Source organism: Molossus molossus, unplaced genomic scaffold, assembly GCF_014108415.1.
Source record: "Molossus molossus isolate mMolMol1 unplaced genomic scaffold, mMolMol1.p scaffold_m16_p_5, whole genome shotgun sequence".
Lineage (NCBI taxonomy): Eukaryota > Metazoa > Chordata > Mammalia > Chiroptera > Molossidae > Molossus > Molossus molossus.
In genome coordinates this window covers 86653493-86672083 of record NW_023425388.1, presented here as the reverse complement: position 1 = coordinate 86672083, position 18591 = coordinate 86653493, and the positions used below count along the sequence as shown (strand labels likewise).

At 36.4% G+C, this 18591-nt stretch overlaps 1 protein-coding gene across 6 annotated transcripts in view; it reads left to right on the top strand.

Moving 5' to 3' along the window:
• SENP7 (SUMO specific peptidase 7) overlaps positions 1-18591 on the top strand; it is a 180411-nt gene that overhangs the window by 135582 nt on the left and 26238 nt on the right. For all 6 annotated transcript variants that reach the window (XR_004956792.1, XM_036242665.1, XM_036242661.1 and 3 more), the window contains 5 exons: positions 779-960; positions 2301-2640; positions 3442-3599; positions 6942-7079; positions 14127-14160. Coding sequence is in view for 5 of the 6 variants with exons in the window: in XM_036242665.1 (XP_036098558.1) it covers positions 779-960; positions 2301-2640; positions 3442-3599; positions 6942-7079; positions 14127-14160 (852 nt within the window). In the remaining variant the exon portion in view is untranslated. The remainder of the gene's footprint in view (positions 1-778; positions 961-2300; positions 2641-3441; positions 3600-6941; positions 7080-14126; positions 14161-18591) is intronic.

The window sequence follows — 18591 nt, the reverse complement described above, 5'->3', positions numbered from 1 at the left end:
GAAGTACTTCAAATAAGAAAATGGAATATAGCACCTTCCAGAACAGCCAGATAAATTCTCTCATACTAATTGGGTTTCATATGTTTCCAGAATCAATCACAATGCTAAAACAAGCAAGAAAATTGTGTACTTTAATTTAGAAATTGGAAGAATTATAAATATAGCTGTGTTAATACTGATTTGTAAAAATAAGAATCTAACTGTAAAGGAAATTGATAGCCTTGTGAATAATTACATATCATAGTCAGATGCTGAGGAAAGGTATTTTGGCTCCTTTTGAAAAAACAGTGATCAATACTCTACTTTTTAGAATTATTGTACCTTCTCACATCAAGTGTGTGTGTGTGTGAAACTTAAAAGACAATTTCTGAAATCACAATGAATTATCAAAATGTTTTAAGACATAAATTTTCCAAATTTTATTAAGATCTCCACTTTCCTCCCCTTTTAATATTATGCTTGAATGCAGTTATAGCAAAAGGTAAAACGTGGTTTGGTTGCTTTGCTTTGGTTACTAATGAATACTCCATTTTTACATATGTAAAAATGTATTTTTATATTTTGTATTTATTGTGCAATGTACATTCACTTTGTGTATGCAGTTTAAAATAGGATATCTGTTTATGTTTATCCATGTCAGTATGAGAATTTAACAGTGGACTTCTTTTTAATATTAGCTTTGGAAGTAGTATAGCAATTTTGATAATGTTTCTGAGAGTTCTTCTAAAGGAATTCTTTCTATAATTTTTGGTTATGTATGTCTCTTTTGTTTTTTAAGACCTCAGTAGTGGAAGTAGAGATTGTGATCATCTTGAAGAGGGGAGCAGAAACAAGAATGGTACATATTCCGATTCGAAAATGGAACCCACTCCGATTTCCAGGAAGAGAAAGAAAAGATTTAGAAATAATTTACCTGATTCTCATAATTCTACTTCTTTATATAAGTCAGCAGAACAGACAGTAAGTAGAGGTATTTAGATGTCACATGAAATAATTTGTGCTATGATAAAAATGAATAGACAATGGCTAAATGATGTTTCTCTAGCTTTTTGCTTTTATCAGATTTATTTTTGTCTATTTTTTGATTTTTAAAAAATGATTTAAATGAAACATTTTTGCAGTTAATACAGTTATTGGAACAAATTTTAAATATTATGAATGAATAAAAAAGTTAAGTTTGCTCCCCCTCCTTAGTACTTTGGCGTATATCCTTCAGACTTGTTTTCTTTTATTTTTCATTATTTTAACCAAATACTATTTGTATTGCCCAGTTAATTACCTTTTCACTTGCTCTGTAAAATTATCAGATTTCTTTTATCAGTAGTAATTTACTTACCAACTTTAAGATTCTCTTATCTAGAGTTTAGGGAATTTTTTTCTAAGTAAAGAATTACCATATTTAGTGTATATATTACCTATTTTCAAAGACTTACTATTGGGTAACAATAAAAATATAAGAAGACAGCTTTTTGAATTCTTTGATTCACAAGGCATTTCAGGATTTTTAGTGTCTTTCGGTTATAATTACACACACACACACACACACACACACACACACACACACACTTTATTCCTCACCTGAGGATATTTTTCCATTTATCGTTAATTGTGTGGGAGGGAGGGAGAGAGAGACAGAGAGAAACATTGATGTGATAGAGCCACATTAACTGGTTGCCTCCTACATGACCTGACCAGGGCTGGGGAGGAACTGCAGCTGGGGTATGTGCCCTTGACTGGAATCGAACCTGTGACTCATTGGTCTGCGGGCCGACGCTCTAACCACTTAGCAAACAGGCCAGGGCCTGTCTTATAATTATAAACATAAGTTAGATTTATGCATTAATACAGATGTAAAGGCAGCGATTGAGTTTCATAATTTTTTTATATTGTTATCTGCTTAAGTTTTGAATTTTTTGCTGTTGTTACTAGCCACGTGATGTCATATGGCTTCTTTACTTTTGTAAAATAAAACTGTAAAAACAATTTCTCCCATTCTAAAGTTGACTTACATCATGGAAGACCATCTGAAACACTTGTAAATATGGGAGTTTCACCATCCTATCATTTTAAAAACTGTTTAGGCATCAGATTGGACAGATCAGACTCTGTATTTTTATACTTGGGAGACACTGGCAAGAGTAATGTAGTATAATTGTATAGTTTTCTATCCCTGTAGTTATAGAAATGATATAATATTTTTACTTTTATATTCTTCTTTAGAAATTTAAACTTACAAAAAGTCTTTATGCTAGCCAAATTAGAGAAATGCTAATTGTTTGTATGCATTTATTTATATTCAGACAGAGCAAGAAAATGACTCAACAGTATCTTCAGAGTTTGAAAAGACAAGTGAAAATCATGATCAAGATCCAAAACTGCTTGAAGAAATTACACCTGAACCTACAGAAAGTGATTTAACTAAACTATCCTCACTTAATAGTCAGGAGTTGGCTTTGAGTACTATTCCCAAAAGCACCTCTGACTGTTCAGTCACTGAAACTTTTGAGAGCTCTATTTCCACTGATACTTTGGGGAATTCTACCCTGGTTGAGAAGGATGAGAGTATGTTGAACACGATAGAAAAGCCTGTTTTAAGTGAACACAGTGAAGGGAACCAATCACTGATCTCAGCTGAACCAAGTAAGTAACAGGAGGGTTATAAAGGCTCTTAAGTTTTTCTGCTCTACTTAGTTATTTTATTTCTACTCTTGAACAAATTTGGCAAAGACAGTCAGCCACTTGTGACATCACTGGAATATATTAACTTTAGGAAAAAAGACTTGGGGTTTTGGGACTTCATGAAGTTTATAATACTGATTTAAGTAAAAAAAAAAAAAGGAGTATTTGGAAGCAGAAGTAATTTTTTTTTAGATTAGAGTACTGTAATTCATCCTATCAGATTTTTAAAGATTTCATAAGGACCATTGTTATTGTCATTTGGTTGATGAAGCTGAAGTACACAGAATTTAAGTGCTATTTAATTATTGTCATTAATTTTGATTTAATTAATTTTTGAGTGTTTGATGTCATCACATGGTACATAAAAGGTTCTAAAGGATATACAATGAATAGTTTTCCACATCTTCCCCCAGCCATCCATTTCCCCCTCCTGGAAGCAACTAATGTAACAAGATTTAAAGTACAATTTAGAGTAAGTACAATACATTATCAAGCCTAGAACTTGTTCCTAAGTTCTTCTTGGCTCTATATGTTTTTAAATGTCTTCATCCTTTGACCAGCAGGTAATTGCTAAATAATAGTACTGATTTGGAAAGATTGCACATAACTGGTATACATCAGACAGACCAGTTTCTAAACTGAATAAAGTTAGATGATTAAAGCTAATGGGATTATTGAAGATATATTGCATGAATTAGAAAATTCTTTTTTTGATATGTGATTATTGAGACACATTTAAAAAAACACATTTTTCCTTTTTAGTTGTTGTTTCCAGTGATGAAGAAGGACCCATTGAACATAAAAGTTCAGAAATTCTTAAATTACAATCTAAGCAAGACCTTGGCATCACTAATGAAAATGAGAGTATTTCTGAATCAGCATTGTCAGAACTACCATTGATTACATGTGAATCAGTACAGGTAATTTATTTCTGCCTTCTCACTGATAAATAATGAAATATTCACTATTGGCTAATAACTATTTTTTGTTTCATCGAGAATATTGTAATAAAAATTACAAATATTTTTAGTTTGAATTTTTTTAGACAACTTTCATATTAGTTTCAGATGTAATTGTCTTTATTTGAAGTGAAAGGATTATACCATTTTTCCTGGTCTTTTATACTTTTTCAGTCTAAATATTCAATTACATCTATGTATATTTTATGTATATTTTGTATATTTTAATGGTTCTCATTAGATATTTAAGTACTTTATTAAAACTTTTTCTAGAATTAAAGTTTCCAATATTTATCTGGTCTTGTAATACTATAACTATTTGGAATTATTCCTTTTCCTCACATGCTATTAAGGCAGTATAATATAGAGAAAAGAGCATGGCTCCTGGAGATATACAAACCTGTGTTCAAATCCTGTCTCTGCTATTTGGGCAGGTAACTTACCTTCCTTAAGCCTGAGTTTTGTCATATGATAAATGAGGATAATGATGCCTACCTCACAAAATTATTTTGAGTATTAAATGAAATAACATGAAGGATTTAGAACAATGTCACAAACCTATCAGTTAAGTCCTTTGTATTTTCCTTCTCATAGAACATAATAAATGGTAGTCTCTGTTGGTTTAATGTCAGCTACTTGTGTTTTTGACATAACACTTAGAAGAGTCTAGCTCTAAAGTAAGTTTCAAGTCATTTATTGTCAGTATTTATTCATATTGTGAACCTCTGATTAAGTTATTTAAGAAATGATTATCAGCCCAGCCAGTGTGGCTCAGTAGTTGAGTGTCGACCCATGCACCAAGAGGTTGCCAGTTTGATTCCTGGTCAGAGCACATGCCCAGGTTGTGGGCCAAGTCCCCAGTGGGGGTCATGCAGGGGGCGGCCAATCGATGTTCTCTCTCATCGATGTTTCTATCTGTCTCTCATTCTCCTTTCCTCTTTCTAAATCAATAAATAAAAAAAAAGAAATTATCAGTGACCACCAGTACAGAATTATGGTTAGCTCCATTGGTTTGTTTTTAAATAATATCAGAGGCTATTCTGTAGAGTGTGATGAAGAATTTGATCAGTTTTATGAAAACAGTCTGATAGTGAAATTAGTTTCACCACTATTTCTATTGGATTAGGAACTCCATACAGAGATTACTCAGTAACTGTGTTCTGAATTTTTGTTAAAATGTAACCATTTTTGCCCTGGTCAGTTTGGCTCAGTGGTTGGAGCGTCGGCCTGCGGATCAGAGAGTCCTGGGTTCGGTTCCCGCTAGGGGCACATACCAAAAAAAAGTAACCATTCTTGCCCAATGAGCCATAGCATATTTGGTGGCTTAGTTGTATCTGTAATTAAAATAGTGTCATTGTTGATAATTAGTTCAAACTTCTAGATGAATTATAGTTCTTTTGGCAGCATATTAAGTTTACAATGCAGTATAAAATGATCATATTATAAGAACATAACAGGCCCTGGCCAGGTAACTCAGTTGGTTAGAGCATCATGCTGATATGTCAAGGTTGCGGGTTTGATGTCTGGTCAGGGCACATATAAGAAGCAACCAATAAATGTATAAATAACTGGAAAAACAAATCATTGTTTCTCTCTCTCTAAAATTAATCAATACAAAATGAAAAGAAAATAGCATCTCCTGTGGAACTGACGGAATATGATTACAACCAAACAGCAAATACTGTGGAGACCTACCAAGACCCATAAGACAGAATATCACAACATCTCCATATTCTCTCTTGTTTCTAGTTTCAAATAAAGTTATGAGAAACATGGATTGCTTATTTTTAGGAGGCAGTTAGTCTTTACAAAATGTGAGGCCCAGTAAGAAATTATCTCTATCTTGTAATTTTATCACTTAGAGAGAGAGAGTTCTCCAGCTGAGTAGAGCCACCTGTAGTTGATTTGATTTCCTGTTTTACTTTGGGGATAAGAACAGTATAGTAAACAATAAAAGAAGAGAATGTCAAAGAAATTCCACTTTGCAGGTTAATGCCATTATGGACTGGGTTAAAAATAATGAGTACTGTATACGTTTCAGATGAGGACTAATCAGATTTTCTAGAGGTTGGTAGAGAGTACACATGCATAATTGCTCCAGTGATAATTTACTTGATTACTTGTGATGTTAGGGTTAAAGAGGGATAGTGTGCAAAGGCTAGGCAAATGTGGAGTTGAAAAAGTCATTTTAGCCCTGGCCGGTTTGGCTCAGTGGTTGGAGCGTTGGCCTGCGGACCAGAGAGTCTCGGGTTTGGTTCCCGCTAGGGGCATGTACCAAAAAAAAAAAAAAGAAAATGTCATATTAAAGCAGTGTGAAATTCAGGAGAGATTGTGGGCAATAGCTACTGCTGATACTGCTTGGTTGTCTATTGTAATTTAAAAGCAGAGTTGTGTGGAAGTGGTATGATTTTTGAGGTTTTAGACAACTGGTTGGCTACCCTCAGAGATGGAGCATATAGTTAAACAGATTTCATTTAACAGATGGTTTTTAGGTACTTATAGCCCTTCATTGCTCATTAAACTCTCAATAATAAGAGCGTATCTTGGTTTATGGAAACAATTTTATGTGGTTGGAATAACCCTTGGAGATAGAGACATGAATTTGTCTTATCTTTGCTTTTTACTAACTGCATTACCTTGGGCAAGTCACTTAACCAATCCAAACATCTATTAAGTCAAGAAATGGAAAAAAAAAAAAAAGAAAGAAAACTGCCTCATGGAGTGGTTGTGATTAAAAGAGGGAATATAGTTAAAAACTCATTTTAAACTAAAACATATAAACCTTAATTTATAAACCTTAATTTACTTCTGTTGAGTTAAAAGAGAATATTAACTTTGAAATCATGGCTTTGATACAGAGGAAGATAATTTCTAGAGTTTAGACATGGAATTTAGGGTTCTACTATTTGATTTTTCTCAAGGTAAATACATACTTGTAAAAAATGTGTTTTTATTGATGTTAGACAGAGTGGGAGAGAAACACTGATGCAAGAGAGAAACATCCCGCCCCGGGATCTAACCTGCAACCTGGGCACATTCCCTGACTAGAAATTCAACTGGCAGCCTTTTGGTGCATGGAATGATGCTCAACCAACTGAGACACACTGAGCTACACTGGCTGAGGCTAAATTATGTACTTTTTAAGAAAAAATAATCTAGATAATTATTTCCTCACTGTAAGAACAGTATAAAATTCTTCAGCTTCATTAATAATAAAGAAGTATTTGACTTTGGAAAATCATTGTCAACATTTATGTAACAATATTTAGGGTTTTAAGCATTTTATAATTTATTTCTTGTTAGGCTTCATCTGAATTGTGTCCTGCCATGGAAAATATTTCCTGTATTATACCTAGTAATGAGATGGATCTACAACTGGATTTTATATTTACTTCTGTTTATATTGGTAAAATAAAAGGAGCTTCTAAAGGTTGTGTTACAGTAAGTACATTTAAAATATATGTATATTTTTTAGTTTTGGATCTTGGACAAGGTATTTCAGATTGACTTCTCTTTTTCTAGTGTAAATGAAAATAAAACTGAGAATAATTTTATGTGGGACACTATATATGTTATTATACATACTTTGAAACATCTCTTTAATTGAGGGGGGTCCTAAAATCACAGGGTACTGTCCTAAAGTTATATTTCTGATCTAACTGCTCTAATCTAATAAAAATCATGTATAAAAACTACATATTGATAATCTTTGGGCTCTAAAACTGATTTAGTGGTAAAGTATATTTTTGGTCCTGGTGTAGTTGGGAGCACAACTAAGAAGTCTCATTTTGCTGGTTTAAATTCTTAAAAGCTGAGTTTTCCAAATTCTTAAACTTGTAAGGATCTCCAAGAACCGTTCCTACTCTATTTTTCCACTTTTTTTGGCCAGTATTCCTCCTTATATAATATATATGAAAGCCAGATTGGATTTTACTCAGTTTTCTGTATTTTCTCAGCATTTTAGCTTGCTAAAATCCTAGTCATCTGTTAAGGCTTATCTGAAATACTTCCTTTTCCAGGAATCCTTTTTTGATTCCTCCTTCCTAGCCAGAATCAACTTCTCCCTTTACTGTGTACTTATAGTACTTCATTTGTACATCTTTTGTAGTATTTACTCTGTGTGTTCATGCTTGTTTATATTCCTGCCTGAACCCCCCTTTTAGCCTTTAAGCATCTTGTGGTAAAGAGCCATGCTTTTATTCTCTTTGATCTTTCCAAAAATGGCTGAAACCTAAGTAGGCCCTATAAACTTTAGTTAAATTGAATTGACTACATCAGAATATAACTCAGGTATTTTCCTAGAAGTTTTATTAATGTTTCACTGTGTTAGGAATAGGGCAGGAAATATAAAAGTGCTAAGACATGGTCTCTGCTTTTAAGGAACTTGCAGTATAATGGAAGCAACAGGCCCATAGATATATATTTACATTATGGTAAAATGTACAATAGAAATATGTACAAAAATGGTACATATGGGAATGAGTACCTGTATCTGTGTGGAGGAATCAGGGAAGACTTCACAGAGAAGACAGTGCATGATTTAAGACATAAAGTAGATGTTTATTTGGTAGCAAAGTGGGGAAGACCTAATCCTAATAGAGTATACATTAGGTACAAATCCAAAAAATCCTGGGAACTACAAATAATGATAGCTTGTGATATAGTTAAAATCGCTTTGATTGAAAGCACAAGAGCAATAGCGTTTAAAATTAATATTCCTTGGTCACTAGTTTTCAGATATTGATGATTTTGGCATGCTTGGGGTGATTTTACAATTCTTTTTCTTTACGGAATTTTGTTCACATTTTGTCCCCCACCACACAACCCCTACATTTTGTTTTTAATTTTAAATTCAGGTTTAACCAATTTTTTGTTGAGTTCTTTGTAGTAGCAAAAAATTAGGTAAGTTCAATATATGACAATAATTTATTAGCTGGGAAGGAAAATCCAACACAAATATCCAACAATGGGTTTTCATTTGTTAATATATTAATTATGTTATTACATAGTCAGGTGGGCTCGTTATGGGCAAAAAAACAAAACCAAACAAAAAACTACACTTGAGTAAAGATATAATTAAGCTTTTGCCAGTTTGGCTCAGCAGTTAGAGCATCAGCCCATGAACCAAAGGGTTCAATTCCCAGTCAAGGGCGCATTACCTGGGTTTCAGGTTTGATGCCTTGCCCTAGCTGGGGTTATGTGGGAAGCAACCAATGAATGTGTCCCTCTTCCATCTGTGTCCCCCCCCCCCCCCCCCCCCGCTTCATTCTATCTAAAAATCAATGGAAAAAATATCCTTGGGTGATTTTTAAAAACAAATAAACAAAGATATAATTAAAAGAACTCCTAAAATCTTGCTTATCTAGAGATAGGCAAGAGTGTAGGGCATGTGTTTAAAACAAAAGAATAGCCCTGGCCGGTTTGGCTCAGCGGTTAGAGCGTCGGCCTGCGGTCCGGAGAGACCCGGGTTCGGTTCCCGCTAAGGGCACGTACCTCGGTTGCAGTTTGTCCCCAGCCCTGGTTGGGTCGTGTGGGTGGCAACCACTCGATGTGTCACTTTCACGTCGATGTTTCTCTCTCTCTCTCTCCCTCTCACTCTATCTGAACAAAATATCGAAAAAAAAAAAAAAGAATATGATACACATACTGTTTTGTAACTCATCATGATTATGTTAAACTAATTTAATTCATGTACCTGTTTTAGGATACTTGGGTTGTCCTTAATTTCTGACTGTTGGACATTTCAGTTCTCCTAGTATTTTGCTATTACAAATAGTAGGAGACTACAAATATTCAATAAATGTCATAAAGTAGGTTTTAAAATTTTATCTGATTGTTGGAACACTTCTTGTAATTAAAGTAAAAACCTTAAATGTCTAATTATAAGAAAGTGGCTTAGTAAATAAAAGCAAATGCATGCAGGAGAAATATATGCATGTGAGCAAAGACAGAGGAATTCTGCAAAAACTAAAAAAGTTATGTTATACCTTGGCTGGTTTTGCTCAGTGGTTAGAGTGTTGGCTCACTGACCAAGGAATTGTGGGTTTGACTCTGGTTAAGGGCACGTATCTTGGTTGACTGTTTCTATTTTGTTTGTTAGTTTATTTTGTTCATTAGATTTCACATGTAAGTGAAATTATATGGTATTTGTCTTTCTCTGGCTTATTTCACTTTGCAGAATACTCTCCAGGTCCATCCGTGCTTTAACATAGGGTAAGATTTCTTCTTTTTTTTTTTTTTCCCCAGCTGAATAGTATTCCATTGTGTAAATGTACCAAAGTTAAAAAAATTTTTTTTTTCCTTTATTGATTTTAGAGAGAGAGGAAGGGAGAGGGGGAGAGAGATAGAAACATTGATGAAAGAGAACATCGATTGGCCACCTCTTGCATGCCTCCCAGTGGGGATTTGGCCCACAATTTGGGCATGTGCCCTGACTGAGCATCGAACCAGCAACCTCTTGGTGCATGGGTTGATGCTCAAATGATGAGCCACACCGGCCCGGCTACCAAAGCTTTTATATCCACTCATCTACTAATGGACACTTGGACTGCTTTCAGATCTTGGCTATTGTAAATAATGCTTGCATAGGGGTCTTAAACTTTTTTTTTTTTTAACTGATCTTGATTTTTGAATGTATTACAGATGTCCCTCTGTTTTTTCCCTCCTTGACCTCCTCCTCTCCCCCCACCCCCCTGCCTTCCCCACACTATTGTCTGTGTCTATTGATTATGCATATATGTATATAAGTTCTTTCTTTTCTCTCTTCCTGCCCATCCCCCATTCCCTTTGAGGTTCATCAGTCTAACAAACAATTTGTACTTCTTAATCCTTTCACCTTTGTCATCCATCCCCCCAACCCTCCTCCCATCTGGCAACCAACAAAAAGTTCTCTGTATCTATGGGTCTGTTTCTGTTCTACTTGCTCATTTTGTTTGTAGATTCAATTGTTGATAGAGATGTGTTTATTGCCATTTTATTGTTCATATTGTTTTATCTTCTTCTCTAAGAAGACCCATCACATTTCATATAATACTGGTTTGGTGGTGATGAACTCCTTTAGCTTTTTCTTGTCTGGGAAAGTCTTTATATGGCCATTGATTCTAAATAATAGCTTTGCAGGATAGAGGACTCTTGGTTGTAGGTCCTTGCTTTTTATCTCTTTAAATATTTCTTGCCACTCCCTTCTGGCCTGAAAAAGTTTCTTTTGAGAAATCGGCTGACAGTCTTGTGGGAGCTCCATTGTAGGTAACTAACTGCTTTTCTCTTGCTGCTTTTAAGATTCTCTCTTTGTCTTTAACCTTTGCTATTTTGATGATGATGTGTCTTGGTGTGGACGTGTTTGGGTTCATCTTGTTTGGGACTGTCTGTGCTTCCTGAACTTGTATGTCTGTTTCCTTCTCCAAATCTTTTCAGAGAGATTTTCAATTTCTTGCTATCTCTCTTCTCCTTCTGGCACTCCTATGATGCAAATGTTGGTACACTTGAAGTTGGCCCACAGGCTCTTTACACTATCCTCATTTTTTTGTATACTTTTTTCTTTCTGCTGTTCTGATTGGGTGTTTTTTGCTTCTTTATATTTCAAATTAATGGTTTGCTTTTTGGCTTCACCTACTCTACTATTGATTCCCTGTAAAAATTTTTTTATTTCAGTTAGTGCATTTTTCATTTCTGACTGTTTTTTTTTTTTTTTAATATGCTCTTGAGGTCCTCACTAAGTTCCTTGAAATTCTCATTAAGTTCATTGAATGTCCTTATAAGCAGTGTTTTGAACTCTGCATCTATTAGATTGCTTTATTTAGTTCTTTTCCTGGAGTTTTGTTCTATATTTTTATTTGGGACATGTTTCCTTGTCTCCTCATTTTGGCTGCCTCCCTGTGTTTCTTTCTATGTATTATGTGGAGTTACTCTGTCTTCTTGGCTTCTGAGGGTGGCCTGTTATAGTAGGTGTCCTGTAGGGTCCAGTGGCACAGCCTCCCTGGTCACTCAGCTGGGCCCTTGAGGTGTACCCGTCATATGGACTTTATACCCTTCTGTTGTAATTGAGTCTTGATTGCTGTTGGCACATCGATGGGAGGGTTTACTCTGGCTGATCAGCTATAAGGACTGGCTGTGCCCACTGCTGGACTCTGACTATCTTGGATGATCAGCTGTGCAGGGGCCCACCACACAGAGCAAGACTCTGGTACGCACTGAGTCCATTTCTTATTTATTTATTTATTTATTTATGTATTTATGTATTTATGTATTTATGTATTTATGTATTTATTTATTTATTTATTGGTACGTGCCCCTAGCGGGAACTGAACCTGGGACTCTCTGGTCCACAGGCTGATGCTCCAACCACTGAGCCAAACTGGCCAGGGCTGAGTCCATTCCTTGAGTGTGTCACTTGTGAAGGTGGTTGGGTTTGTGCTTTGACGTGAACTGAAGCTGTCCACTAAGTGTCCTGGCTCTGGGGCAAGGTCAGCCACTGCCTGTGTTCTACCCAGGGCCACCAGGTATAAGTTACAACATGATCTGCAAGATGGTTGCTTCTAGTGCCAGGCCTGGGGCCACTTAGAAAGAGGTATGGGGCTCCCTGTGGCCAGATGCTGCTTGTTTGAGAGAATTTAGGAAAATCTGAAGCAGGAGCCAAAACAGGCCAATCCTACGGTAAAGCCACTGGAAAAAGCTTGGATGGGCCAAAAAGTTGGGTGGGGCAGGGCCTCAGGGCACCACCAGGGCGGGGCAAATAGTGTGAGCCAGGTTGTCGGAGTCCCAGATATGGTGCCTATCTTCTGGCCTCATTGGGGAAGGGCTCACCAGAGGAAGAACAGCCTCTGTCAGCATGTCTGTCCAGGAGAAAGCTGCCTCCCCAGCCCTCGCCCTAATGCCAAACAACTCAGTTCTTCCCCATTTGGCTCTGGTGCCTTTCAAGCCACCTCTCCTCCACTCTGGAGCTCAGAGGGAGTGAGTCTGAGAGGAGCTGCCTGGGGGGCCAGCAGCCTCAGCCTCCCTCGGGCTCAATTCCCACTGGTTTTTACAGCCAGAAATGATGGGGGATTTCTCTTCCTGGCACTGGAACCCTGAGTTGGAGGCTTGGTGTGGGACGGGGACCCTTCACTCCTCAGGGAGGACCTTCACAGACAAGATAGCCTCCTGATTTTTATCTACCTCGTGTGTGTGAGACCAGCCCATCCATGCCTCAGCCCTTTTTACAAGTCTTGATGTGGCTGCTTCTTTAATTTCGAAGTTGTAGAACTTCCATTCAGCTTAATTTCAGGTGGTTCTGAGGATGTTTGTTCTGTTGTAATTTTGATGTAGTTGTGGGAGGAGGCAAGACCGCATTTACCTGTGCTGCCATCTCGACTGGAAGTCCAGGGGTCTTAAACTTTCATAAAACTAAGTATTTACAGTGAAACATATTCTTGGTTTATTGATTAAAAAAGGCTTGAGCACTCATACAACTCCACAAAAGGAAGACAAAGAACCCAATTAAAAAATGGGCAGAGGAACTAAATAGACACCACTCCAAACAGGACATACAAATGGCTAAGAGACATATGAAGAAATGCTCATCATCACTAATCATCAGAGAGATGCAAATTAAAACAACAATGAGGTATCACCTCACACCTGTCAGAATGGCCACCATCAACAAATCATCAAACAACAAGTGTTGGCGAGGGTGTGGAGAAAAGGGGACTCTAGTACACTGCTGGTGGGAATGCAGACTGGTGCAGCCACTGTGGAAAACAGTATGGTGTTACCTCAAAAAATTAAAAATTGAACTTCCATTTGACCCAGTGATCCCACTTTTAGGAATATACCCTAAGAAGCCTGAAACACCAATCTGAAAGAATATATGTACCCCCATGTTTGTAGCAGCACTATTTACAATAGCTAAGATCTGGAAACAGCCCAAGTGTCCATCAGTAGACAAATGGATAAAAAAGCAGTGGTACATATACACAATGGAGTACTACGCAGCTGTAAGAAAGAAAGATCTCTTATCCTTTGAGACTACATGGAGGAACCTGGAAAGTATCATCCTAAGTGGAACAAGCCAAGCAGAGAAAGACAAGTATCATATGATCTCACTTATTTGTGGAATATAATGCACATAACAGTCTGAGGAATGGGGTAGTCCCAGAGACGTGGAAGTGGGGTACAGACTGACAATCCCCAGGAGAGGGGATGGTGGGGGAGAGATAAACCACAGAACTTATATGCATGTATGCATGAACAATGGACATGGACAACAAACTGGGGACCGGGCAGGGAGGGTGGGGAAGGGGGGAATCAGTGGGGGAAAATGGAGAAATAGCTGTAACAAAAATTAATTAATAAAAAAGAAAAAAAAAAGGCTTGAGCACTTTTAGTGTAGAGTTTGAATATGTAGTTGTGGTTTGAAAAGGACAAAAAAAGAAAAAAGAAAAAAAGAGAATTTTGAATAGTAACAGCATTTTGAGTGGTAACTCAGTTTTTGCTTTTGTATTTTTCCTTTAGTTCACACCGAAGTATGTTAGGATCCCATTTCAAGGTAAGTTATCATTGTCTTATGGCCTCTTTTCACTGTAATTTGGAGGATAAGATAATTGTTCAGCAAAAATTCTGATATCTTTTTGTAATAAGTTTTCAGTAATTTTTTTCTCAGTATAGAATTTAAGTAAAAACAAGGTTAAAAATGTTTTTCACCCAGGCTGGTTTGGCTCAGCGGTTGGAGTGTCAATCTGCAGACCGGATAGTCTAGGGTTCGGTTCCTGCTAAGGGCACGCACCTTGGTTACAGTTTGTTCCCAGCCCCAGTTGGGGTTGTGTGGGTGGCAACCAGTCGATGTGTCTCTCTCACATCGATGTTTCTCTCTCTTCCTCCTTCTCTCCTTTCTGCTCTATCTGAAGATAAATGCAAAAATGTCCTCGGGTGAGGTTTAAAAAAATGCTTTTCAACCTAACACTTTTTTTTTAAGCAGGTTCAAAATGAGTTAAAATGTTTTAAAATACTGGAAATGGTATACTATTCTTGTAATAACTTCAAGTCAAGTAATATTAAGGGACTCATGATAATTTCTTGGGTTTAACAGGAATAACGTTTTGATAGCAAGGCAAGTTTTGGTGTATAAAAGGGAACACATAGGAACTGTAAGGAAAGAAGCATAGCCCTGGCCGGTTTGGCTCAGTGGTTAGAGCGTTGGCCTGCGGTCCAGAGGAAAGAAGCATAAGGAAAAATTTTAATGTTGTAAACAAATAGGTAAAATAGTTTTGCATGGGGGTTAAGAGAGATTTAAAAAAATACCATTTTTTATCTGAATAATGCAAAACAGATTGTGAAATATACCTGCAAGTTGTAGAGACTCAGGCCATTGTCTCATTCTCTCTCCAACTGAAAATCATTCAGAATAAATAATGTCAAGAAAACAAATAATAAGCATATAGAGGATGACTTGTGAGAGCGGAGAATGAAAAGGAAAATATATATACAAGTAGCATTTCAGAAATGAACCAGGTAACAGAAAGCTTTTGTTTCAAGACTGAAAATATAATCAAAATAACTGATTGGACTCCCCAGATACCCACGTACAGAAACCACAATAATGTATGTGTTACAATAATGAATCTAATAAGTAGGAAGCTACTGTCAGTAGTAAGAATGTATAAGGCACAGAATAAATATATTGATAGTCCTAATTAGGAAATTTTGATAAGTTATTATGGAATAATATAACATTAGCTATTTAGCATAAACAAAGACCTATGATTTAAAGGGAAATAATTTCAGAAAAGGTAGTGATATAAAGACCAGTATAACAGAGCTGCCTATCAAATTTTTTAATTTTATTGAAGTATAATTGACATATTATATTTAATTTCAGGTATACAACATAATGATTTGATATTTGTATATACAGTTGACCCTTGAACAAGGTGGATTTGAACTACATGGGTCCACATATACATGGATTATTTTTTTCAGTAAAAATACAGTTGGTCCTACATATTTCTGGGTTTTGTATCTGTGGATTCAGCCAACTGTGGATCAAAAACAGTCTTAGATACTGGTGCCCCTAATCCTTGTGTTGTTCAAAGGTCAGTTGTATTGCAAAGTGATCCCCACAATAAGTCTAGTAAACATGCATTCCTATACTAACTTACAAAAAGTTATTTTTCCCTGTGATTGGAACTTTTAAGATATCCTTTTCTAGCAACTTTCAAATATGCAATACAGTATTATTAACTATAGTCACCATGTTGTACATTAAATCCCCGTGATTTATTTTATAGTTGGAGGTTTATAAACTTTTGATCCCCTTTACCCATTTCACCTACTCCATCTCCTGCCTCTGGGAACTACCAATCTTTTCTCAGTTTATGAGATTGGTGATTTTTGTTTTGTTTTGTTGTTTAGAATCTACATAATAAGTACTATTATATGGTATTTGTCTTTCTCTGTCTGACTTATTTTAGTTACCTTAATGTCTTCAGGATTCACCCTTGTTGTCACAGATGGCAAGATTTCATTCTCTTTTATGGCTAAATGGTATTCCTAAATGGTGTGTGTGTGTGTGTGTGTGTGTATCTTTATCCATTCATCTATTGATGGACACTTAGGTCATGTCCATATCTTGGCTATTGTAAAAAATGCTGCAGTGAACATGGGGGTGCACATATCTTTTTGAATTAGTATTTTTGGATAAATACCCAGAGTAGAATTGCTAGATCATGTGGTAGTTCTATTTTTAAGTTTTTGAGGAACCTTTATAATATTTTCCATAGTGGCTGCACCAATTTACGTTTCTATCATCAGTGCACATGGGCTCTCTTTTCTTTATATCCTCGCTAACATATACATCTTATCTTTTTGAAAATAGCCATTCTAACAGGTGTCAGGTGATATGTTATTGTGGTTTTGATTTGCATTTCCATGTAGTGATGTCAAGTACCTGTTCATGTACCTGTTAGCCATCTGTATGTCTTCTTTGAAAAAATATTTATTTATTTTCTCAGCCTACTTTTTAATCAAATTATTTATTTGTTTTTACTATTGAGTTGTATGAGTGCTTTATATATGTTGGACATTAGCTCCTTATTAGATACATGATTTGCAAATATCTTCTCTCATTTCATAGGTTTTCTTTTCATTTTGTTGTTGATTTCCTCTGCTGTTTAGAAGCTTTTTAGTTCGATGTAGTTTTACCTGTGTAGCAGAGCTATCTCTCAAATTCTTATGATACAAACCTCAAAAATTGTATTTTAGATTTTCATAGTTAATATTTCTACTTTGTCTCAAATGTTGCTTTTATAACTTTCTTATATGATTAAAAAATCTTTGAAAAGGTTTATTTTAATAAATACTGGGGAAGTTGGGAAAAAGTGAAACTGGGCCTCTATTTGCCATATGATTTTTAAAAGACTTAATTAAAAATGGTGGGAAAATACTCTGTCAGTGGGTATGGGTTTTTGATTTTATAATGGAAGAAGAAAATATTAATCTTCCTCCCCAAATCTGGTCTATGCTAAGTTCCTATATGCAACATTTTTTAAAAAGCAGGACATGTATATAATTTTTTTCTTGTAGATGGGGAAACTAGGGATCTAAATGTTTATTCTTTTTCTATAGCAGCTGAGGAAAAATTTAATTTATCCATATTTGTATTAGTTATTAATTATGTTTGGCTGTGGCTTAAAGAAAATAGTTTATTTTTTCTTCATATAGAAGAAATCCAGAAGTAGGCTGAAAAGTGTGTTTCTCTGGTTATCTGGGGCCCAGGCTTTTTTATTTTTCTACTCTGTCATCTCTGACACATGACTTTCATCCTCAAGTTCGTCTCATGGTCCATATGGCTGCTCATACTCCAGTCATCATGTTAGTCTTTCAGGCAGAGAGCAGGAGGAAGGAGAAAATGGTTAACAGAGCATATACCACGTATCTCTTGCCTTTTTATTTTTAATCTTCACTCGAGGACTTTTTTGCATTTATCTTCAGATAGAGTGGGAGGGAGAGAAGGAGGAAGAGAGAGAGAGAGAGAAACATTGATGTGAGAGAGACACATCAAGTGGTTGCCACCCACAAAACCCCAACTGGGCTGGGGACAAACTGCAACCGAGGTACGTGCCCTTAGCAGGAACTGAACCTGGGACTCTCTGGTCCGCAGGCTGACTCTGTAACCACTGAACCAAACTCCAGGGCTCTTGCCCTTTTAATGAGTCTTTTTAGATGTGCATGCCACTTAACCTACTTACATATTATTAGCTAGAACTTAGTCATATGACCGCACATCTATTTTTTTTTTTTTTATCCTCACCCAAGGACACTTCTCCATTTTTTGTTCAGATAGAGTGGGAGGGAGAGAGAGAGAGAACATCGACATGAAAGGGACACATTGAGTGGCTGCCACCCGCATGACCCAACCAGGGCCGGGGACAAACCACAACTAAGATACATGCCCTTAGCAGGAACTGAACCCAGGTCTCTCCGGACCGCAGGCTGACGCTCTAACCGCTGAACCAAACCGGCCAGGGCCACATAGCTATTTTTAAAGGAAGCAAGGAAATAGAGCTTTTGAAATCTTGGTATCTTGCTTCCTAAATAAAATTGAGGTCCTGTTACTAAGATCCCTATCAGTGTGTAGGAATAGTGATAGGCAATTCCCACTTTCAATGTCTGCCATAGCTTTATAACAGAATAAAACAAATATTAGGGGAAATTTTGGTAATGAGGTAAATATTTCTTGTGATGTTAAATTTATTTTTTTAAAATACTTTTTTTTTTTTTTTTGTACAGACAGAGTGGGTGGGAGAGAGAGGAAGAGAGAGAGAGAGAAACATCGATGTGAAAGGGACACATCGAGTGGCTGCCACCCGCACGACCAACCAGGGCTGGGGACAAACTGCAACCGAGGTACATGCCCTTAGCGGGAACCGAACCCCGGTCTCTCCGGACCGTAGGCGGGCGCTCTAACCACTGAGCCAAACCG